This window comes from Poecilia mexicana, unplaced genomic scaffold (genome assembly GCF_051168715.1).
Source record: "Poecilia mexicana isolate PSO_F unplaced genomic scaffold, ASM5116871v1 scaffold_2, whole genome shotgun sequence".
Lineage (NCBI taxonomy): Eukaryota > Metazoa > Chordata > Actinopteri > Cyprinodontiformes > Poeciliidae > Poecilia > Poecilia mexicana.
In genome coordinates, this window is record NW_028263371.1 from 37982886 (window position 1) to 38008108 (window position 25223).

General features: G+C 38.1%; 2 protein-coding genes across 2 annotated transcripts in view; one reads left to right on the forward strand and one right to left on the reverse strand.

The window, feature by feature from the left end:
• The first annotated feature begins 984 nt into the window (after positions 1–984).
• Positions 985–15205, forward strand: LOC106920885 (pinopsin-like). The gene is made up of 5 exons (XM_088008260.1): positions 985–1057; positions 1508–1594; positions 1649–1833; positions 12811–13044; positions 15146–15205. Exons 1-5 carry the CDS (start codon positions 985–987, stop codon positions 15203–15205), a joined length of 639 nt encoding a protein of 212 aa, XP_087864386.1.
• st6gal2a (ST6 beta-galactosamide alpha-2,6-sialyltranferase 2a) overlaps positions 13126–25223 on the reverse strand; it is a 57991-nt gene continuing 45893 nt past the window's right edge. The window contains exons 6-7 of the mRNA XM_014992192.2: positions 22156–22330; positions 13126–17946 (exon numbers count right to left, since the gene is read on the reverse strand). Coding sequence (XP_014847678.2) covers positions 17699–17946; positions 22156–22330 — 423 coding nt within the window. The 3' untranslated portion in view covers positions 13126–17698. The remainder of the gene's footprint in view (positions 17947–22155; positions 22331–25223) is intronic.

The window sequence follows — 25223 nt, forward strand, 5'->3', positions numbered from 1 at the left end:
AAGAAAAAAAAATACTCCTGCTATTTTCTTAAACAAAGTGCTAAAGGCAGCATGAATATCTGATATTAATCTTTATTCTACTTGACATCAATCCCACTAGAGTCTTTCCCAGAAACCAGAGAAGTACTAGGCACTGGATGTGTGCAGATCTTGTCTCCTGTGCCCACCCGTACCTCCTGCTTACTCTTTTCCCATGGGGTGTGCATCTTAGAAACCTTTGGCAGTGACAGCTAAGCTGAGAGCTGCTACAACTTGTTACGAACAGAACAAAGTAGGAAAAGCACAAGAAGGAGAGAGACTTTCACTGGGTTCTTTTTCTTTAATCTCTGATTAAAGCTCCTTGTCAGACTTTTCTGGTGAAGTTACTCACCATACAGATACCCTTTATGAAAAATGTTCAGCTACATAACAGCAGATCAGAAATCCGATGGCAGCAACTTGTTGCCTTGAGGCATCTAGAAAGAAAGAAGACTTTAAAGAAAGCTGGTGAGCAAACTGAGTATCAGGATTGGGGAAGAAAGGAGGTTACAGTAACTTTGAACTTGGCGTGGCTGTTGGTGTTTAACAAAGTGGTCTGATCTACTTTTCATTGATTTAGTTCAAAGTGCCTTACATAATAAAAACACAAGAATAAGAATACATTAAAAAATACAGTTAACAATCGACAAACCAGTGACAAACATTACATTTTGACGAGTGCCATCATCAAAACGGTCAAGACACATCAAACATGTTGGCCAACATTCAAAAGCAACTCTAATCTTGATTTAAAGGCACCCAGTGTTTCAGCTGTTCTGCCGTTTTCTGACAGTTTGTTCCAGATTTGTGGTGCAGAGAATCTAAATGCTGCTTCAACAAGTTTGGTTCTGGTTCTGGGGATGCAGAGCAGAGCAGAACCAGAAGCGCTATACAAGTATTGGCCATTTACCATGTTTATCGTTTGTACTTTTCCTCTTTACTCAAACCCGTACATCGAAAACAAAAATGTTTGAGATGTGTGAGGGCAGTGCATGGATTTCAGAGAAACTGGACAAGAACAAAGCGGTTGGTGGTCAGAGTACCCGTCAGAGAATCGAGTTTGAAAAGAATATCACCATAAATCAGCGCATGTGGAAATGATGAACCAGGTTTAATTTATTGCTCAGTGAGCAATCATTAACTCAAGCAGCAGCGAAGGCTTTGCTGCACCTCGGAGTGCTAGAAATGAAGGAGTCAGCTGACGGTTGAGTGGAGCTCTTCATTTAATCACCTGTCATAAGAAATTTTTTGGTTGCTGCTAAAGTCTCTAGTTTGTTATTGTTAGCCACATATCTGGAGGAGCAGCGACGTACCAGCGCTAGCTTCTTTGTGAGTAAATTCCCAGGGGAAAATTAGTGAAGTTGAAGGCTATCTAAAAAAGAAAAATTCAGCGTAACAAAAACTCTTACAGCATTTGGTTGAATATGTTTGTGATCTCCAGCCCTCTCTCTGCACCTCACACCTCCACGTCTCTATCTTTGTTCCCCAGGTATTGTTTCGCTGATCTCACTGGTGATCCTCTCATACGACCGCTACAGCACTCTGACTGTCTACAACAAGCGCGGACCAGACTACCGTAAGCCCCTGCTCGCTGTTGGGGGGTCTTGGCTTTACTCCTTGTTTTGGACAGTGCCTCCTCTGCTTGGCTGGAGCAGCTACGGCTTAGAGGGGGCTGGAACGAGCTGCTCCGTCTCCTGGACCGCTAAGACCGCCGAGTCACATGCCTACATCATCTCACTGTTTGTCTTCTGCCTGGGTCTGCCCATCCTCGTGATGATCTACTGCTACAGCCGCCTGCTCTGGGCAGTCAAACAGGTACAGTGGCGCTGGGCATTCACGAAGTTTGTTTGTAGAGGAACGATTGTGGCTCGTCATTCTGCAATGTTGAAGACAAAATTACAAACAGTGGCTCCAAATATTTTCAGCTCCACAGAGCAACTTTGTCCTGCTACTATTTCTGGTGAAGTATTCAAACATCACCAATGATCTCACTAAATTTAAGCATGTCGTCCCGCAACTATTTTTAGCATCTCGATCTTTTTATCTTTCAGCTTTTTATTAGTTTTTTTTTTTTTTATATTAATCCACAGTTTTGCAACAGTTATTCTAAAAATATGCCTTTACCAAAGATTAACACATACTTTGGATGAAGCTTTTTTTAAATTAATACCTAAAATGTACCTCTAGAGCACCAAAAGCTTTTGTCAATTTACAGCACCCTCCAGATTTAATTGAGTCCTTAGTTAAGAGAAAAAGTATTAAATATAAGATGATGCATCTTTTCTTATAGTAGAATTATTTTACACTGAAAAAACTCACTTTAGGAAATATTTATGTATTTTTTTTACAAAATTCTACAAATATTTTCACTTCTGCGAATACATTCTGTCCTTTACCAATAGGACATCAAATAGTATTTTTTTTGTGTTACTTTTCACAAGATTAGAGCATGCAGGGGAAACTTTGGCCATTTCTCTTTGCGCTGAGATGGCCATGATTGGTCAACCTGACACAAAATCAACCTGATTTTGGATTTGGATCAGTGTCCTGTTAAAAGATCCAATGGTGAACTATTCTTTTAGTTTTATTGCTAGAAGACCCCAGGATTTTATTTGTATGTCAAATAAAACCTCTGGAGGAAAAACGGCCCCACAGCATCATAGATCCGTAACATTGGGCATGAGGTGTGTCTCTGCTAAATGATCCTTTGTTTCAGCCAGCTGGAGTTTGTGTTGCCAAACAGTAAAATTTTAGTTTGTCATTATGCTAAAGTCCCAGGATTGCTTAGTAAACTCCTTATCCATATCCAGCTCATACTTGTTTAAACTTTGACTCTGTAATCAACTTTAAAAAGGTAAATATAAATTGGAAATTTGTTTGGTGGGAGATCGACTGGAGTTCAGTTCCAGAACTCGAGACCTTTGCTGCCTGTCTTCCCCATTGTCTCTTTGCCCATTTCCTGTCTGATTAATAGAGACCACTAGTGCCTCAAGATCCTTGGGGAAGAAGAAAAGGGTTTGATTCTATTTATTTTGTAAGAATTGTTAGGATAACATTTTGAAAAAGAAACATTTTAAATGTGAGAGTTTTTTATGCTCATGATGAAGGTGAAATTTTCTAAAAGATTTTCATGTTGCTGCTGCTGCAAGAAAAGATTCAGTTTATGATTTATGGTTTTTCTTTTTAAGGAAGCAATTTTCTTTTTAAGCAGCAATTCTGACCAGTCTTAGTTGGATAGCGATGAGAAAAATGTTAAAACTTTTATTGAAAAAGTTTGGCTAAAATCCTCCATGTACTAAAGATTCAGAATACTGTAAATACAGGACGTGCTCCTGAAGCACCTCCTAGTGTTGACCTTATTGCTTTGTTATGAGTTGGGGGAAAAACATACATCTGCAGCTACTGCTTTGTTCTCACACAAAACACTGTCATTTGTGAGTTATTTTCAAAGTGTCCAAATTAGCTGCATTTCAGTAGATTTCACCTTCAGTCAGTGGAAATATAGCATGTATAAGTCTTGTTGCGCTATTTTTAGTGTATTATGTTCTTTGGTTGCTACATACCAATTACTGTGATGCGGTCATCCTTGTTCAAAGAGAAGATATTTCTGTCTTGTCTTTTGCATTCCCTGGTCACTGATTTGTAGACTGGAATTTCATTCTTCTATTTTTATCCGCATCGAGGAAGGAGGGTTGTTGGTGCATGTAAACCTTAAAATGTGTCCAGAAATGTCCAGTGTTGACCGATGTCCGTATTTGTTAGCCTGTATTCAGAGTCTGCCAGGATGACTCCTCACCATGCACTGAAATGTTAATTTGGTTACTACCTTGGCTGAGTCAGCATTGAGAAGCTGTTTGCTGTAAGATGCAACAAACGCTGGGAAACACAGAGAAAAAAACAAAGAAAAGAAAAAACAACCTGAATACAATCCCATTAAGTTGAGCTGTATTATGCTGGGTAATAGGAAAAACATCTTAAGCAGCTTAGCGGAAAGCTTTATGCCTGCATCCATTTTTTGAGATGAAATCACTTCATCCTAAAGGCAAAACTTCATATAAAGAGACAGAGGGGAGTGCTGTAGGTAACTGCATCAGTGAACTGGAAACTTCCGGGCGAGGTTGTAATCCTCCTGTGTTTGTGTATCCATAGATAACTGAAAATAAACATATTTCCCTGCCAAATATGCATGTACAGTCAAGAAAGGAATCTGTTTCATTGTGTCTTTGTTGATGTGAGACTTTGGGAAATTGCTGTGTTTTACAGCTCCATAATACATTATTTTATTGCACATTTATTCATTTTTTGACATACTTTATTGCCCTCTTAATATGGAAATAAAGAGCTAAAAGCATCCCCCCGGCCAGAAAACTTCCACTTATAGGTCGTGTATGTGTGTCTTTCTATGTGAGGGCACAAATTCAAAACTAAGAAATAAAGTCATCTTGTATTGCATATAGTTGGTGCTGGAGATTATCACCTTGTGTGCCGCTCCAGTAAGCCTCTGCCACTTCTGGCTGGTGTGGTTTATGTTTCATGCCATGTAACCATGGAAATGCATCTTTAGAAGAGTACACACTAGCAAAAAAAAAAAAAAAAAAAACATTAATATTTCACAAATTAAATAAGAATTTGAGCTGCTTGTCATGAGTTGGAGGGACACGTTAGAGACTTGTAACATCTTTTTTCAGCTTTTCATAAGGTTTGGTGACAACATTCTTCTAGATTGACTCTGAATTCGGGTTAGGATTCAAGATTTTCTTTTTCTTCATTTTGATTCACATCCAAACTATGTTTTGGAATCTGGTCTGCTGAAATTAGACTTTTCTCCATCTCTCCCCCCCCCCTGTTATCTGTGGAGTTCCTCAGGGATTTAGCTTGAGGCTCATTTTATTCAAACTGCACTTGATTTATTTTGGGTCATATCATCTGTAAATATAGTGCCTCATACTTTTATGCATTCTGTGCATGCTCCTGAGTCCTAATGACACATTACCTGATTTTCATTCATTTATTCATCGGCTATACCCACTTATCCTTGCAAGGTAGTAGGAGGGGAGGTGTTTGTCTCAAGCAGTGAGACGTGGGATTCATTATGGACAGATTACCAGTCCATCACAGGGCAACAAAGAGACAAAAAAGGCTTTTTAGATAATTAACCAAACATTTACATTTGGACTGTGAAAAGAGGCTGGAGCCCCTGAGGAAAACCCAAGCATGCTTGAGAAAAACATGCAGATTCCATGTAGAAAGACTGGGATTCGAACCCAGGACCTTCTTACTGCAGGGCAAGAACAGTTGCAGGATCATTCAAATACATTTTGTTAAATCTCAGATTCTTGCCTCGACACTAATTTCCATTACTAGAAGTATTTTTGATTGGACATATAATTTGCAGGTCTCAAGATGAATTAACTTGACTTTTATTTCAGAGAGCAGGAGAACTTTGCAGGGGGATTATGACTGGCCTGCTTTTCTGACAAAGCCTAAACTGCCCAGGCTTGTTGAGAGTTGTGGAGTTGCTGTAATCCATTGTAAAGCACTCTGGACCTCAGAGTGACCCCACCGTATCAATAAGCAGCTTTCACAAAGTGCCTACTAACCTAAGAAATCTGCATGGGTTACGGAGTACATTCTCTTAACTCATCACATTTATTGTCTTTGTCTTTGAGCCGTCACTTCACTAATGAGTAAACAAATGCATGTGAATCTGTTTCATTGTGATTATACCTTCTGTCACAATAATTACATGCAAATTAGTGGAAATTACATTATAAGCAAAGAAGGATTGATTTGTCATACTTGATGGTAATTCAGTTTGAAGTCATTTATCTCTTATTTTAGTGCTGAATTTCTTTAATGAACTTTATGAACAAGGATAATTACAACACATTAATCAGCAGGAAGTGGAAAAGCAGCACATGGAAAAACACAGATGAATTCAGCTAAAGCTCAAAATCCAGAATTAGCTAAATTTAGTGCTGCGTTCTTTTTCACTTTCGTATTTAAGTAGTCTCTAATCAAGATCCAAATTTAGAAATAATGGAAGCAAGATTAATCATTTTTTAATTGACAACATGTTTTTAAATTATGTTGTGCTTTGATTACATCCAGTCATGGTACATGCTTCTTTGATTCTTGGGTTTAGGATAACAGGACATGATAAAGTCATTTGGTCTTAAACTGTTAAAAACACACATGATATTTCATACTCATTTATTAAACAAATAAATGAAACTAAAATGGAAAAGATGTATGTGGATTAACTAAGTAGACATCGCTTGCAGAACAACCAGTAGCTGCATTAACTCACACCATTATTTACAACATTGCTTTTGTTCACCCCACCAGCACCAGTTCTGCTTCCCAGTAGGGTCCCACTGGGAGCCTGGGTCCAGGTCAGTGAACCCGGAGCTGGGTGGATAATTTTGAAAACAGATTAGGGTTATTTTGTCATGAAATTGTTGCTTTATAAGACAGAAGTGAGAAACCGAGCATTAGCAATCCTGAAGGTTGAGATTTTCAAATATTCCTTAACGTTGATCACATCTTGTTTCAGTCTAGTTGAGGTCTGTCTGGACAATTTCGAAACTTGAATTTTTGTCAGTCTTCATCTCTTTGAGCTGGATTTCTATGTTTGTCTCGTTGAATCCGTTCCTCACTGTGCTTAACAATTGTGATGATATGCTGCCATTATATTTTTCATTAAACATGGCAGTGTGTGTCTTTTCCAGAGAGCTACAGCTTTTCAAAACTAAGCTATACCGCCGTATTCTTTTGAGAGAGAAAAAAAAAAAACGCCTTCTCATAGCAACTGTTCCAAACAAGAGACATTTGTTGTCTGTTTCAGTTTGTTAGGAGGATTTCCAGCTCTAAAATTTTCTCAAAAATCATTCTCACAGTAGAAAGAAGGACAGTTTGGCTCATAACCCGCACTCTTACTAATAATCATTTATTCAAGTCAATTTGATCACCCCCACCTGACTTCTACTTGTCTTCTCAAATTCTCTTTTTTTCTATTTTGACTTTCTTTAAACCTGAAGCTCAAGTGATACAAGAAAAAAAAGTACAGCAGTGAAATTCTATCATTTATATTCTCATCAGGGAAAGCTCTCAGGAAAAGTGGCATTTAGAGGAAAGCGGATGTGTATCATGAGACCACAGGGAGCATTTCTGGAGATAAAGAACATCATGAATATGGTAATCTCACTATAATCTTTAAAGGCTCATATTATATGATTCTCGGAAGAACACAATGTTTAATTCTCAACCCGTGATCAAGTACTACTAGTGGTACTCGGGATGCCTTTAGTGATACTTATAGTAAAACCTGTTATTTATGAGGTAAATATGAAGCAAATTCGATGTAATCTGTAGTTTATAAAAGCCAAACAGATGGTAGTCAAGGACATTGAGATGCAACTGACACTGGGAGTGAAGTGAGGATTATTTTAGGAACATTGAGGTAGAAACAAAAGCAGAAAACTGAATTGAAAACTAATTATTCTACGTTTATTAGAGCTCAGAAGTTGAAAACCAGATCTAAGAAAACATCCACCCAAGTGAAGCATCTTCTAGACCAGTGGTTCCCAAACTTTTTCTTCTCCGCACCCCCCCCCCCACCAGTGGTTTCCAAACATTCCCCTATGGATTACAAATGGCTGTCTGATTGCACGACGCTGTGAGTGGGTGGGGGGGAATCGACTTTTTTTGGGGAAAAATCAATGTACGTAGCTGAATATAGACAATAACATCGGTACCTGCCTACAGCTTACTTAAGGTGATGTATTAGCTAGTCATCCTTTAGCTAACTTTACCTGCATCCAACAGCTTTACTCAACTCAGTCGGTTAGTTTGGAGGGAAAAACTGTGAAAAGTTCTTTGCGTTTTGCTGGTTTGCTGCCATGATTCTTACACACCTGTAGCTCCGCACAGCAGCAGCAGGTCTCCTTCACAGGTGTAAACCCAGCGTGAGTGTCATAGCTCTCATGTTGCGTTTAAAGGCGGCTCGGAAAAACAGGTTACAACATGTTAACAACGGATTAAACAGTTTTAACTGCTGATAAAAGTGACAGAGGACACAAATATGGGAAGTGTGGAAGCCTCTACTGTATCAAATTGACAGGAATAACAGAGAGTTGGCCATTCTAAGGTAAAAACCCAGCGCATACAACGTTCATGTTTTGTTTTTTTCATCCAGACGGCTTCCAGCGGCCCCCCTGGAATGGCACGGCGCCCCCCCTAGGGGGCGTGCCCCACAGTTTGGGAACCTCTGTTCTAGACAAAGGTTGGAAAAGGATTTGCCAAATTCTGCACTCAGAGATCAGACTAGTTACAATTAGTCAAAGCTTTAGCAGTCTGTCAGCCTATACTGTGCATTCAAATATAAAATAAGCTTTACAATTTTTTTTTTATTTAGCATGTGTGGATGTGCTTTAATTAAATAAAAACTCTCAGAAGAGCTAATAACCTGTTTGCTAAGGGAGTTATCACAAATGCACAGCAGCCATATTGGGTTTTTAAAAGTCTTAAACTTTCCATCCTGATCCAAAAAGAGGTTGAAAGTTTCATGCTTCGGTTTATACATTTATGCTTCCTTTCTGCTTATTTCCTCAACTTTTCATATGGATTCTTTTTATTCTCATTAAATATTGTTAGAATTGAAAAGATCCACCTCCTGTTATACTAGAAATGATTGATTATATTGATAGATCTGTAGTTACTGATTGTTGCTAAAACCTTGAGAATCATTTCCTTTCTCCACATAGTTGCTGTCATTCACAAATGGTTTCATTGTAGCAAAAAACAAAAAAATAGTATTAAGGTGGTTTATTTCCAACATTATCCTTTTACAATGACTGTTTTTATGTTGTTTTATTTTTTTATTTTATCAAAAGCTGGAGACTCAGTTCTCAAGTTTGTTACTGACTAGTCAGTAATTAAATTATTAAATTGATCATGCACTGCTAGCGGAACATGAAGTCCACTGCAACACAGGTAAATCTTAAATGGGGGAAAAATAATAAATTGGGTGCACATTCTGAATTCGCTTTAAGGTTTTCTACAAGATGGAAAGGATTAGACAATGTTTAAAATATAAATGCTACCGCATACATTTTTTGTGTGACTGTGGTGAAAAATTTAAATGTCTTTTAACTTTGAAGCCTCTCAGAAACAAACTTTTAAATCAAAACTGAGAGCAGCTTAAATTTTCATAAAATTTTACACCAATTCTTTCATGGTCTCCCTTTCATACTGGAATATTATTACCCTGTTGATGTTAAAAATCAGGCTCTTAATTGTGAGACACGCACACGCGCGCACACACACACACGTACGCACGCATGCACACACGCATGGATGCATGCACGCACGCACGCACGCACACACACACACACGCACACGTTTGTGTTGCTATCTTTGTGGGACTTTCCATTGACTTCCATTCATTTCTACAGCCTAAACCTTACCTTTACCCTTTTCCAAACCCTAACCATCACATACCTAACCCTAACCCTAACCAAAACTCAATTCATACCTTAGCCCTAACTCTGACCCCTGACCCAAAAACAGGGTTTCCCCTTGTGGGGACCAGGCTCCGGTCCCCACAAGGAGCAATTGGTCCCCACAACGTAGTATATGTCAGGAAAATCGTCCCCACAAGGTACTACAAACAAACGCGCGCACACACACACACACACACGCACGCACACGCACACACACACACACACACACACACACATATGACTCCTTGAAATTGGGACTCTGTTTCTTTAAGAAGCTCCTGCTCTTTCTGACCTGCTGCCTTCAGTGTGTGATCACAACAGTGTTTGTCTATTATGCTTTTTACAACCGTTCCTATAAAAACAATGGGAGTTTCAAGGATTTCTCAAACATGCATGAAAGAATCAAAGCAAGACTCCAGGTATGTTTTTGATGAGAGAATAAGATTGATAGCATGATGTAAAGCTCAAAAAGTCAATTTTACTTGACCCTCAGCTTCCAAACCCTTTTCCCCTTCTTTAAAAAACAGAATGAATAGTTAGAAACTATTTTTAAGGCAATTTGTTATTTGAAAATTGTCAGAGCAAACCAGGTTTCTAATCCTGGTTCATCTAATGAACCAGGACATATAAAATATCAATATTCTACAAGAGTAATTTTGTAATTTCATTTAAAAACACATTATATGACTCTCAAAAATGATTTCACTCACAAGAAAAGTTACATTGAAATGTGAATCTTGGGAAACATTTTAGTGTAGCTACACAACTTTCTTTCGTAATGAAATAATTTTGATTTGACCTTGGGCTGGGTGAACATAATTTTTCTTTCATTCTTGTTTTATCCTTTTAATAAAAAGTTCTGAAGGAACGGAAAAAGGAAGACGTAATTACATCTGGCAAAATATTTGGCAATTAACTAGAAAACAATTCAATCAACTCAACTGAAGTGAAAACAAACAGAGGTATTGATTTTTAGTAATTTCTGATAGATGATGATTGGTTATGTTCCAATGAATGGATTTTTATAGATCATATTTTCTTTATGAAATGTGAATTTTCTCATATTCTTGTTTGAAATGTAACTCATAACCTTGGAATTCTCTTTACTTTTAAAAAATGAATCATTACTTTTAAAGGAAGTAAAACTTACTACCATAAACTGTGACTTACATTACTTAATAGTTTGTTGTTTCCAACATATGTATGCTTGTCCACTGAAGCCCAGAAGAGGGTCTGGACTTAAGTGGGCAATTATGTGAGAAATGTGAGATTCGTACTACCTGGATGAGTCCTTTTAATTTTGAGCCAAATTAATGCTGACATACTAAAATATGTCTGAGCTGTTGGAAGGAAATGGTTTGTTGTGGGGTAAACCTTCACCAGGACATCCAGGAAGTTACCCGACTTTTCCTTTTGAACACCTGGCATAGCTGAACTTAGACAATGCAGCACTAGTTTGGACTTTGTTCTTATCCTGATCCATCCACCATGTTGGAATAGCTTGAATCAGGAGTCCTCAAACTACCTGACCTTTATCTCTCTCTGTCCAGTGTTCAGGCTTTGAGGGTCTGTTTCAAATAGTTTGAGTTGAAAAGCAGACTTCTTAAAGATACACATGTGTATTTGTTGAATCAGGTTTCTACCACCTTAATATGTAGTCCATCGCATAGCATTTATGAAATGTCATTTTATATTGAGCTTAAGTTTTATTTTATTTTATTAAGTATCAAAAACATAGTGCAGCAGAACATCATGCATTGAATTAAGTAATTACCTGAACTTTGGATTTTCATGAGTTGCAAATGAACGTAAATAAATGCGCCTTCACTTTTTGAGCTGAATAAGTGAAGAAAATTCACCTTTAAGAAATGTTCTAATTTACTGATAATCACCTGTGGTCTCATATCTTTGTTGCCTGCATCTGAGACTCATGTAGTTTTCCACTATCCTCCTTCATTCACAAATATCAGCATATTCGTTATGCTGATATTTGTCCACTAACATTATTCATGTTAGCATATTTTGATTCTCTTGGGGATAATTTTTTTCTTAACAACTGAACTTGAGGAGCAGTTTCTATGAAAGGTGTGATTTAGGTTGACTTTGGAAAGTAAATGGATATTCGTGTCATGTGGGAGCCCGTAAGGGAACAAGATGGTCAGTGAGTTTGTGCTTCAGGTTTTGACTTTACAATTGGTTTGCTGTCCTTTAGACTTCAAAAAATAGCCTGTGAAACTTTGTAAATAAATAATTATGCCTGAAACATATTTAATTACCTTTTTATCATCATGTTTTATGAATTATCTTGTATGGGTGGTATTATTAATCATATATTAGAAACAATTCAGCCTTGCTTTAATTGTGCTAAAATGAAACAAAAAACCTCACCAAGTAATTGTCTTCTGTATCATTATTAAACAGCTTCCAAGATTAGGTATTGTTATTCTCATTGTGGGGCTTTATTATCTCACAATGTTCCCAGGTGTGTGGGTGAAACAGTAATGCTTCCTGTCTGTGGGGGATAACATGAAACAAAGGCTACTTCTGACTCACAAAATTGCGTGAGAGATATAATTGCTTTGCACCCAGGCATTATTGTAAAAAAAAAACAAAAAAACACGGAGAATAGGCGACATTTCCAGCTCCCTCTGAAACAGCAGTATGCTGGACACTTGCAGCTACTCTAAGTTACATCGAATTATACAACGGGAGAAGTCTTTCCCATAATTGGCGCCCACCTCCCGTTGGCTCAGGACGGAATGAATCCCTGGAGGGTTTTGTTTTTTTTTTTTAAATCCTCCAAACCATCTAAAATGAATTTGTGAGAATTGGCTGTGTGAATTGTCTGAGGATCTGAGACGGGAAAAGTCTGCCCACTTTGCTCGTGCATATACTAATTTGCTGTAATAAGATGTCCAGAAACTAAAAGAGAATCAGATTGTGTTTAAAAAACGTTCATCTGACGTTTTGATGGCTAAACCTTTTGTGTTTTCAAACTATTCCAGATGCATTCAGGCACTTTGGCTCATTCCTCACATCACTTCCAACATTTGCACTACAGCTGCCGGATTTCCCAACACAAGTGTGTTACTTTCTCAAAATGGGCAGCTCATTTCTCGAAAGCAAGTATTCATGTCAAAGGAAGTGTCAGCAGCATCAAAACATAAAGTCATGACTCCATTGTTTAGAAACAAGACAGTGAAATGGCTTTAACGTATCCACATCATGGTTGTTCTCTCTGTTTTACATGAAGGCAACTTTGATCCCGTTCTCTGTGGTCGTCCGACAGGTTGGGAAAATCCGGAAGACGGCAGCCAGAAGGAGAGAGTACCACATATTGTTTATGGTTCTGACCACAGCAGCGTGCTACCTGTTGTGCTGGATGCCGTACGGCGTCGTAGCCATGATGGCGACATTCGGCCCACCCAACATCATCAGCCCCGTTGCCAGCGTCGTCCCCTCTCTTCTGGCCAAGAGCAGCACCGTCATCAACCCTATAATCTACATCCTGATGAATAAACAAGTGAGCAACAGTATATATTTTTTGCTGTATTATATTATTTTTGGTATGTTTGGCGATTGCAGAATTAGTGACGCTTAACACTTTGGCATGTTTCAACAATTTTATTCACACAGTAAAAAAGGAGATAACAGCTCAAATCATACAAATCCTCCATTTAAATATCATTCAAGTGTAAGAAGAAGAAGAAGAAGAAAACTCACTGAATAATAAAAATCAAGATCACCCTAAGGCTGCTGGAAGTGAAACAGGACCTCCTATCACACTGAAATATAACCTAAAATTAAATGCTGAACAATCCTTCAGAGGCAGTGTGGTCCAGAAGTTCCCACCATAGTAAATCAAAACAAGACATGAAAAGTAGGCCTCAAGAGAAAAAAGAAAAAAAAAGCTGGAAAAACGGGATGAAAGAGGAAAAACTTTATCATCAGTGTCTAAACAATGTACTCTTCCACCACTTATCCACGAGCTAATGTCAACATTTTATACAGCTTCCAGTATTTAACACTGGCAATAAAAAAATCAGTCCTTAAGTGGGCAGAAAATAAACTTATTAAATTTGACCTTAAAAGTCAGAGAGAGAAACCCTAGTTTCCCACAAGCTGTGTCTTTATTCAGTTCTTGTTCCACTTTAAGAATCTGACAATTTGAGGTGGAATTTGGCACAATATCGAATAAATGAATAAATGAAGTTGCCAGAAGGCATCAGGGACCAGCTGAATGCTACACCACAACCCAATGTGGTCCACAAGCATGCAGTTAGAGAAAAATGCCACCCCCCCAAAAAATCCTTTAATAAAACAATGAAAACCTTAAAGCACAGTCGACTCCTACAACATTAATGACAATGATCTTCAGCACAACACAGCACACACAGTTTAAGACTCGGCCCTAATCCTGACTTTTGCATGCTCTGTGCAATGGAAAGTACAAATGTACAATATGTTCAGGGCTTTTTGCACGTTCAGTGTGCTACAATCACAACCACATTAACACCCCTGCAGCGAAATCTGCAGCCTGCAAAAACATCACTTTGTTTCGTTACCGTTACTGGGGTTCTTAAAACAGACTCGGGTTGGATATATGTTTATTTTGAAAAAGAAAACAGGCCTTGTAAATGCTTCTAGTCTGTACTGGAAAGACGGAGAATATTGACTACAATTATTACTTTGCATGGGCCTGCATTACATTCCTTTGGTACAATAATAATCTACCTAAAAAAAAATCCCAATTAATAAGTAAATTTAAAATAAAAATATATAACATGACATAATTGCTTTGGTCTAAAAATAGAAACACATTTCTTTCCTCCTGCTGCTAAAACTACATATTTAACAATAGTCTAACATTATATATTAAATGTATTACTTTGACTACAGAAAGAATACAGAATGAATACCCACTACATTTATATCCAACTGACTGTTCTGCAGAATTTTACACCATTTTTGCAAGAACAGCCAACTAATGATGGCTGGTTGATTAGTTGGGCTATCTGCTGTGGTACATACAGTCTGTTGCTTAGCAGACATGATAGTATCTTCGTAACTGTAGTTTTAAAATTGTGTTAGCCGTTTTAGAAATAATTTCAAACGTCTGCATGGGTTTTCGTACTGATAAAGGGAACATTTTACAAGCACAGCATGTTGGCGGGAGAACGCGCCGGTCAGCCCAGCACCTCCGCTTGCATCTCTTTAAAAAGTAATAGCATAAAACCAACTTTTCAAAACGTTGGCACACACTGACCTCAGGGCATGCCCACTTTCTAGAAACACCTTGAACAAAATTTATTAAAACCTTTTCAATATCTCATTGTGGGGAATGTATTCATGCTTACACAATTTTGCATCAATGTGATGAAGATTTTTCTTTTTTCTTTTTACGAATGTCCAAGTAAATCACTGAATTATGCGTTATCTTATGCTTCATTTACCACACATTATTTCACACTGATCAACCACAACATTGAAATCAGACGGGGCGGAGGGGGGGGGGGGGGAGTGTGTTACTTTATTACTTGCTGTGAAATTCTCCTCGCAAAAATGATTCTGGTAGTTTGACGGAAGTTCCCTTAAAATGTCATTTCAACCAAATCTCTTTCCAGGTAAAGCACCCCCCCATCAAAGCCCTCGACCCAGCGAGGGCTCAAGACCGAATTGACTGAAAGATCAACTGGGGACATTCTTATGAATTCAAGTGTTGATTAGAAACGACACAAACCGTTTTAGAAATAAAAAGCCTCTGGTAAAAAATTTGTTTTTTTTTTTACCTTGGCCAAAATTTCAATAAATAAAGGTTGAGATGGAAAATGAAATTGACTCAACAATTTTATGGATCCCTGAAATTGTACTTGGTAACTATTTCCAAAAGGACTGAAGATTGTACTTCATAAGAGGAGCTGCTTTCTGAAAGAAATTTATAGGAATCTATTTTTTGTGTCAGGATTAGTTTTTCTTTCCACAATGCAGGGAGAGAGGTTGTAGGGGAATTTAATGTTACATATTCATGTATTACTGTATAATTTAAGGATTAGGCATGGTCTGGCCAAAATGCCAACATTGGTTCTCTTGTTCCAGTTTTTTCCTCCGTCTCATGTCCAACGCCCCTTGAAAACTTTGCTTTCTTCCTCCGCCGCAAAACTTTTCCAACTTCCTGCAGCAGCTACCTGTGCTGCAATGCTAGAACTATAAAAGGCAAAAAATATGGACTCTGTTTTAAATGTTATATTCATTGAATTAGATTCAAGTCTAAATCCTAATTCTACTTTATTTTTGTTAGACTCCCATCTTTAAATCTAAATAAAGTTACTATGTTTTCAAACAACAAGGGTCTGGCGCCTCATTAAGAGGAGAAACACTTCTCTGAATCAACATCTCGGAACATGGAGATGATAAACCTACAAACTCCAAATGGTTAACAACCAATAGAGGATGTTGGACAGCTGAGGTCCCACATAAAAAAAGCATCTACACAACAAGAGACTGCTGGTTTTAATGTGGTGGCTGATCATGGCAGTTTCCCGTAGTATTTGCAAAATCACAATTTTATATTAACACAACGTGTATAAAACACCAAAAGTGAAAAATGGCACTCGATTTTAAAAGTACTTTATCATTCTTTTCATAAAAATAAAGATTGAATAACTTGAAAAAGAAAAAAAACAAAACATATACCCAACCCAAGTCGAACCCCAGAAGCAGCTTTTTCCTTTCTACACGGCTGCAGCAGTCGCGTTCTTCACGTTTGATAAAACCACTATCGATTGCACATGTTTATTAAAACACTTCCCTCAAGCCAAACATTTTCAGACCTTCATTCTCGTGCTTACTTTAAACGTCTACAGCTACCGCCAGATGTGGCACCGGCTCACTGCAAACACAAAACAATCAAAACTTGGAGGCAAAGTAAATCCCAAGACACTGCTGGCCCAGAATCCCGGAGTTTTAACCGTCTCTGTTCTGAGCCGCGCTGGATATTGGAACTCTGAACCATGTATAATTGTAAGGAATGCACTTTATCCAAAGTAATATCCCTGCGACGCATGTATGCAGACAGTATTGCAGAGGTGAGCTCCAGTACAGGGTTGGCCAAAGCAGGCAGTGGTAAAAAATACATTCAATAAAGAGTGAAATGAGAGCAGAGACGGGGGGGGGGAACTAAAATCTGAGGGGCTGGTGATTGTTGAGGCAGAGCTGAGAAGTTTATGACTGCAGGAAAGTCCACTGCTCCACACGGCATCACAATCAGACCAGATGGCAATGCAGTCCTGCCGCAGAGTGTACTGCATTTAATCGAAACAGTGACAAGGCAACCCGAGGAAAGTGTTCAGCTGACCATCAGGCACGGGGTAATGGCCGTTCTCAGCACCCGTTTTATTTTTTGGCCCCCATTTACGTTCAATTTCTAAAAAACAAGTGCATCCTAAAACAGAAAAAAAAAACAAAAAAAAAAACCTCAATTGTGATCTTTCGGTCATCGTGCAAACAGTGATTTTAGACCAACACCAGTAGTGAGAACTGAACCACCTTGTGATGACTCGAAACGGCTCCTGATTCTGCTGGAAGATATGTACAGTAATGCGGACGATCCGTCTTTTAAAAACTGCACATTCTTCGCGTTGCTGCAGTAAGCGGAGCATGAACTTCAGAGTGACTCTTCTCTGCACTCGTGCCACTCTGGATTGTTAAAAAAAAAAGAAATCTGAAGTAATAAACTGTGGCTTTTCCTTTAAGTGGATTACCACCCATAAAACTGCAAAACTTGTTTTTTTGTTTTTTTTTTAACATGACTGATACACACCAAGTTATTAAAAACTGACTTTCTATCTAAAACACTGATTTGTTGCTACTCTAGTCAGCTCCACAGCTAACGTGGCTCAGCTAAAGCAGAGTTTTTGTGTTTTACCTCTCCAGTCTCTGGTCAAGTAAATTGTTATTAGAGAAGACAAGGTCTTTAGACGACCTCGGAGCTGATCCCTCCCTGGAGACTATGGCTTATGCTCTTACTGGGGCTAATTGGAAACGAGTAAGCCTCAGCCTTCTTGTCTGCTGTGGCTTTATTGCAACTCTCTCTTGGTCAACCAGCAAGACCAGTGTATGCAGTTTTTTTATTTATGTTTTTTTTTTTTTTACTTTCAGGCTCAGACAGGTTTCATATTTCAAATGTCACAGTTGATGGTGCTGAAGCCCGGAAGAGTTGCGCGTCCCTTCCTCCGGAGGTCGCTCTGGGGCCCCGTGTTGATGCGCTGGATCAGGATCTTCTCGTAGAGGAGCGGGTGATAGGCGCCCAGCGTGCAGGCGGCGTCGTAGTAACGCTCGTGGTAGTGGCACAGGTCGGACTGCCTCATGGAGGGAATGTACTCGTACACGTGCACCTGCTCACACAGCGCCATCATCAGGAGAATGCCTGCAATGTGAACAGAGAGAAAGTCCAGTGTTTATGTTTGAAATACTTGCAGCCTTAAACGTACGTTTTGTTTTTGTGCAAACAAGTTTAATTAATTTATTTATTTTTATTAGATGCTGATGTTTCCAATTCGCACCATTTTGCTAAAGAGAACCTCGTGTTAGAGAGAGATGGAGTCGCATCCACATCATGGGCACCTTTTTTTTGTAGCACATTTTAGGTGCTACAGTAACATTCCTGACAGAATGCAGTTAGTATAAAAATACCGGTGATGAGAGGGGCTGAAACTTTATTGAGATAAATTGCTGTCTGCAGCAAAAAAAAAACTGTACATTTCATCAGCCTCCCCTGGCCAAGATATCTGCTGCACTAGAAAATGACTCGTCATTTCTGACACTCTCCTTGCCATGTCTCAGGAAAACTGTAAGACAGACGCATAGTTTGTTCAAACAACTCTGCTACAGAGCAGCGCTGGTTCACGGTGCAAGCTGCGGTAGTAAGTTGACTCAGAATAAATGGCACCCACTTTTCTGAAACCGAAACCCCCAGGATTATGCACATGCTTACCCCAAAACCTACTCTGAATTTTCACAAAGCCCACGTTCTGAAACGGGCCCCAGAGAAAAAACCCCCAACAGAAAACGGAGATGAAAACAATGTATGAAGAGTGAGTTCGGTCCCCACAGCAGGAGAGCTTCTTGCTGCGACATGCTGGGAACACAAATGGCGTTCGGCGTAAATATATATATTAGTAGTTTTGTCATTCATCATCGCTCTGCTCTTTCCTGCCAAGTTTGGTTTATCATTCAGTCCCCGGCGATTGTTTTTGCGCTCGCAGCCCTAAACGTCTCCACATGTCTAAACCTTCTCCGCTGTTGCTCTCTCCGTGTGAACATTTTCAGCAGACTGTCAAACTGTGGACATGTTTAGTAGGCCCCATTTTTTTTTTATTATTCTCCCCACGCTGCTAAAAAAAATAAATAAACCTTTGGGGCTTAAATATTGAACATGTCAAACGTTTATCTCTGTAAGTTCAGCATTTTCTTACTTTCTGTAGACTTTTCCAACTTCTTTGTGTTTGCTACAAATAACTTAATACTTGAACTTATTTGCGTTATTGTTGTGCCTTTATTTCCCTGTATGTTTGGATCATTTGTGTTACATTTGGTGGAAGTAAAAACAAAAAAAAACAAACATTTGAAACATATTTACTTAGACATTTGTTGATGAGCTCAGTCTTTTGTTCTGTGGCATAAAGTGCAAAACCAGACAATATTTATGCCTATATATACCTATCATTATGGATAAGCTGATGTGTAAAAGCAGAAAATGGTGTCTGTTTTTGTCCTGTGATGTTGGCGAATGGTGACACTGCTGGTATAGAAGATGAATGGATAAAATGGCACTTTTTCATGTTTTTTCTTGTACAGCTCAGTTCCATAATATCTGGAAAGGAAAATACTTTTATCTTCATGACAGCACCCTGAGGAGATAATCTTATCGTAAATTACTCTTTACGTAATTGCACATTTTATTTTCAATAATTTTTCACAATTGAACCACTGAGCTATTAGAAGTTTGTTGTGTTCTTTATTATTACCTGCTGTGATGCCCTCCGTCTTAATCTGGAAGCTAAAAAGATCATTTTTGTAGGAATACTCTGTACAAACACAGAATTAGATAAATGAAAAACACTCCCGATCCACAGATGAGGATAAATCTATTCACTGTGTATCTATCTTTTTTTTTGTTCTTCTGTTTCTCAGTTCTACAGGTGTTTCCTGGACCTGTTCCACTGCGCTCACTGGTCGTCAGAAAACGCCAAAACTTCGATGCCCTCCAAGACGACAGTAATCCCCTTGAACCGCAGAGTCCACAGCAACACAGTGGCCCAGATCTCCACAGATGCTCTCGAATAATCTTACACCAACCGTTCCTCAACCTCAAGACCCCAAGCATGAAAGTCCCAAACAGTGAAACATCTGAACTAACATGCCATCGTGACAGCTTCAACTTTCCACGGGATTTCAGAGGCTGTATGCAGGGACTAGCTTCCTCTCCGCCGCAAGGCGGTGACGCTTGGCGATATCGTCTCGCACGGAGTCGGCCCTACGCGTCGTCCTGAACACGCTGCACTGACTGAGGTCGTGGCTTTCTGCGTGCAGCTTTGATTTTCTTCCATGCCAAGTTTATTAATGCCAACAATTTGCTTGCCGGTACAGAAAACAACCAACAGCTGATGTTGCCGGAAACCAAGAAAGGTGGATGATACAGGTGAACAATAATTTCTGGCAACACTTTTGTTTTTCCATGGAAAAACAACAACAACAAAAAACATAACATGGCTGCTGTGTACTGGGCTTTTTAAAGTGTACTTGCTTCCATTTATTTTTTTTATTTCCTCAAGCCATCTTCTGTATTCCACTCAATTTCTGAGTATTTAAAGGACTTTTTAAGGTATGAATTCATCAGAAACCGACTTTGTGTTTGCTCAGATGTTCCCTTTCAGTCAGTTCCCTCTTCGCCAATTTATACACCACTTTGTATCGATGCATTACCATTTCATCCCAGCCTGGTTTTCATATCTGTAACTTAAACCGTGTCAAACCCACGTAGGCTACCTGGAGATTGGTTTCTCTCAATATGAAATACTTTGATTCATTTTTAGTACATAATCTTAAAAATAATTCATTCTTAACTAATTTTCATTCTAAATCACATTTTATTTATACTGATTCTGGTTGCAAGTAAAAAAGAAAATAAGAAATGGTCTACATTCCACTTTTCAAGACACAAAATCAAAATGTTACAAAAAGCAATTAAGTTACTAAGAAAGATTCACCTGGATTCTCTCAAAACTCTGCCTTCCTCCAATAGCATTGTGATCACTTTAATCAGTATTCTCATCTGAATGGCATGTTTTAATAAGGGGGCACATAGCCAGTCGTTCTCATCTATTCACGCATTCATTAAATGAATCTGCTCAAGTGCAAATAAGATCAAGGATTCAGATTGAACAGAATTTCCTTTTCTGAAAGATACGACACGATGGCTGAATTACTACAGTATTGCACCTGCTTTTAAATGTTTTTTTTTTTCTTTTCTGTTAAACTGTAAAAGAAAGTAAAGCTTGCGTCTATTCTTCAGTTTGTCATTCTGTCACTGTAAAATCCTTTGAAATTTTGTCATACATTTTGGGACTAAAACCTCTGCTGCTTTTTTTTTTTTTTTTTTTTTTTTAGCACTTTGACTGTAAATAAAGTAAAAATGTTTCAAAGGATCACAAAGTACATGTTCCACCACCATTTATCTTGTATGTAGCCCAAACCTAATAAATTTGTCTCTATGTATTCATTTGTCTTGTCATAATGTTCTTACGTCTATAAAGCGGCTTGCGTTGTATTTCTTTCACAGTATTTTACTTCTTTACGTTAAAGCCTACCTTTACCAGATTAAGATGTATTAAAATAAAACCCACTCTATCGGAGTCGCAGGAAGGAAAGCTGGAGGGTCCCACGGTGGCGTAGACAACGAGACCAAACGGGGAGCTAAATGCGATATCTGTGGGGGAGTTCGAAATATCTGAGGCTGATGCAATGCATTAGAAGAGTGATTAAGGAGGTTGTACACGCTTCCTACATCAGCATCTCAGGGGATTCTTGACCCTTTTTTGCAATTTTTTCCAGTGGAAATGAATAAGAAACAAGATCCAACCACTTTATCTACTTAGAGCGAAACATTCACAAGGTCTAAAAGAGAAAAGAAGATGACTAATAAAGCTTCGTTAGAGTTGGAGTTGCTTTCCTGCGATACTGATGCCTGAAGCCAGTTGTGTATTCTGACAATGTGACACCAGTCCCTGTGGACGCCCCCTTCCACTCAAAGATTGTATTGTTTAATAAACGTCCATATGCTGCAGAAATTCACACATCACTTTTGGACTCTTGAACTTTGCAAGCGGACACACTGCATGCAAAAACTGATCAATCAATTTTTGACTGGTTCCAAATTAAACCTTAATCTAAGAAATATCCCCAAATTGCTTTGCTTTGTTAATTAAATGTATGATAGAAATTATTCATTGGGAAGAAAGGAAATGATCTGTCAGACAAATTTTTCAGAGCTGAAACCTGAAAAGTAGAAAGGCGGTACTGCAGGAACGGTGAAGTATGTAGCGCCCACATTTCGCTGCGAGTTGTGTGTCCTCACCTATGAAGCCAGACGAGGGCGGATTGGGCTGGATGTTCTCCTGAGTGTTGCTCTGAATCACATCCCACAGTCGCCACACGTAGCTGGGGTGCAGGATGTAGAAGGGCTGGTCGGGGTGGGCCTTACGGTGATCTATGTACGGACCAAACAGGTTGTAGTCCGGACTGGCATACCACTGGAGGGAGAAAAAAACAAAACAAAAAAAAAACACATTAGTCGAAGCGAGAAAGACATTCATTTTAAATGCTTAGATATAAAACATTTACAGGTTTTAATAATTACTATAATAAAAGTTCTAGCGCTTTAAAAACTAAACTTACTAGATAATCTATACTTGATGACTGCAGTGCTTAAAGCGCTCAGATCCTTCCAGCATTTTGGAATTCAAAACGACGCGAGACCCTTTATTTTATTTATTTATTTTTTAAAAACAAACTAAATTTAACCCTAAATGACGAAGGAAACACCGAGAGTTTTCTAAATCCATCAGTCACCGCCTAACAAAGATCTGATTTGTTGATTTAACTTAGATTTTTGGATTGCAGAGTGTGCTTATTCTCAGCAGGGAAGCCACCATAGAAAACTTTAAGTGGATAGTTGAGCATCTTAATGTTTTTCACAGCATCAACACCGCAGATTAACTCACACTGGCACAGTTTCCATCAAACCTTCACCAAAAAAAAAAAAAAAAAGCCATAAAAACGTTTAAAACAACATGAGACATTTTACTGTTTCTGGGTGCAATTTGTTTGTGGTATCATTGAATTAAGATGCAGCTGTAAAAGTTTCCATTGCTTGTAAGGCGTCATGAGTAAAACAATGCAGACAGAAATTAAATCACTACATGTTTGTTCAACTTTGTTCAGAAAATCATCATCTTCTGAACAAATCTCTCCTTTAATGTTGTATTTATTTCATAGGAATTTATGTCACTGACACATTTATGTATACATTTGCAAATCTAGAAATTAATTCCATTATATTTTCCCTAATTCCATGTTATTTTATTATTCAGATTATCAGCGGTTTTTATTAATCTATGCATGGCACTTTTCTATTTTAGTTTTATTTGTACAGCAAGTCTTACCAAGAGATGGTTTCATCCTTAAGCTTCAATATGTGGTTAAAATACATAACACTGTTTTAACTATATAATAACATCTGTGGTGCAGGAAAAGTGATGAATTTATATTTTTTTAAATAGCATTCACTTTAAAATATATATTTTCAATCCGTTAGAGCAAATCTGGGGTCATTTTTGGAAATTAAGAATTACATTTGTTGAATTGTTCTAGTGTTGAAAGGTCAAGAGATCATCTCTACATATCTAATTAAGCTGCCTACCAGTGTGAGAAAAATAACAAAAAAAAGAAGAAATGTGAAGACACTTGCAGAAGATGAAAGGCTCAGATGATGTCAAGCAGTTCAAGAGAAGCCGGCACCATTTCTTTTGTCTTGAAGATGAACTGGCACTTCGGCTTCATATTCATCCCTGATTCACTGTTTCCACTAAGGCCAGAGCAACACGCGGTTGTGAATCTTAATTTTTATCTACCACCGTATCTCTTCGCTGACACGACCCCGAGCATCGATTTTGATGTGTTTATTTCATATTTGACTCTGCAACATATTCAATTGCTACTTGTCTGTTATCCCCACTGTTAGTTGGTCGTGTTTTATTCATTTGTTGTTAACCCTGGAGTTTAAAAATGCATGATGGCTGAACAAGATGGACTTAAAACAAAATCGCTTCAGTAAAAGAACATGGAGAATACGAGTCAGCAGAGATCACCGGGTTTTTCCTTTTTCATTATTTGCCAGATTAGACTTCAACTAAATCAAACACTAAACATTAAGTACAGAGATTTTTTTAATTTTTTTAAATAGAGTATTTGGAATCAACAGGAATGAAAAAGGTAGAAATGCATCGATCCTGAGCTGAATATATCGATTTCAACAGATTATGGTGACACTTCAGTTAAAACAACATATTTTCTTCTACTTTCTGGAGAACATGAAACTTTCCCTGTAATAAAAATATTAATAGAGACAGAAAGTGGAAGAGAAAGGAAAGATGTGCAGTAAAAGCCCCGGGCCACGAATCAAACATTGAACAGTTTCGTTGAGGTACGACGACTCAGAACTTGGTGAACTTCCATAAAAACCTGAGCAACGTCTTTTTATGGTTTTCTCTCATTTTCTGTGTGGACATCAAAGCATCCTGCTCCTTAGTGTTACTACGGCAACCCTGCAGCCAATTTTTATAAGCATCCGATCAATCGATCAGCTTCATTTAAAAACAAAGAAGGAAGACAAAGAAGAAGAAAATGATATGCGATACATTACATACATTTATACATGTTGGTCCACTTGCATTTTTATTTTGAGAAAACTTAATGATCTTTAGTGTCACAAGTTGCAGATGTTTGTATCATTATTTGAAAAGTTAACCAGCATACTTCTTGCCACTTTTTTCTGAACTTTGTGCTGCTGTCTTAATAGTTTGGACTCAATTGAACTCTTCTTGATATAAAGCCTGAAGGGGCATTTTTTACTTTAAATTGGAAAAATATCTTTAAAATTTTAAAAGTGCAGCTACCTACAGAAAAATATTTTGGTGAAAATAGCTGGCATTCCAGAGGCTGTTTTTCTGTCTTTTTGTAGCGTACTTTTAAGAAAAGAGAGAAAATAAATTACTTTAAGCATTAGTTGTTTATTACTGTTTTAGTGACTGAGGCTGGGTAATGCTACCCAAGAGTAGCATTACTTCAATATATTTTTACAATCGCTTCTCAACAGCGCAGACCCTCTGTACCAAGCAAAGTGTAAGCGGTCTGGTTTTAGCCAGACTAAGTCCATCTCAAATATTTGGTTTATTATCACAGCTGCACATGTGAATTTGGGGAAATAAATGTGTGGTTGTGTGTGCTGAAGCCTTATATAAAGACATTTTTAATTGTCTTCTTCATTCTCCTTCGACCAATTAACATTTCAGTGAAAAACACAACAAAAAAATAAATAAAAACCACGACAAGGTTTCCAAATGGATAACAATGTGATCTGTCATT

Excerpts from the sequence above, each read along its gene's own strand:
- LOC106920885 (XM_088008260.1), top strand. The coding sequence starts at position 985 with ATGTTTGAGATGTGTGAGGGCAGTGCATGGATTTCAGAGAAACTGGAC. Across the intron at positions 1,834-12,810 it reads TGCTCTGGGCAGTCAAACAG|GTTGGGAAAATCCGGAAGAC; the intron begins GTACAGTGGCGC and ends GTCGTCCGACAG. Across the intron at positions 13,045-15,145 it reads ACATCCTGATGAATAAACAA|GTAAAGCACCCCCCCATCAA; the intron begins GTGAGCAACAGT and ends ATCTCTTTCCAG.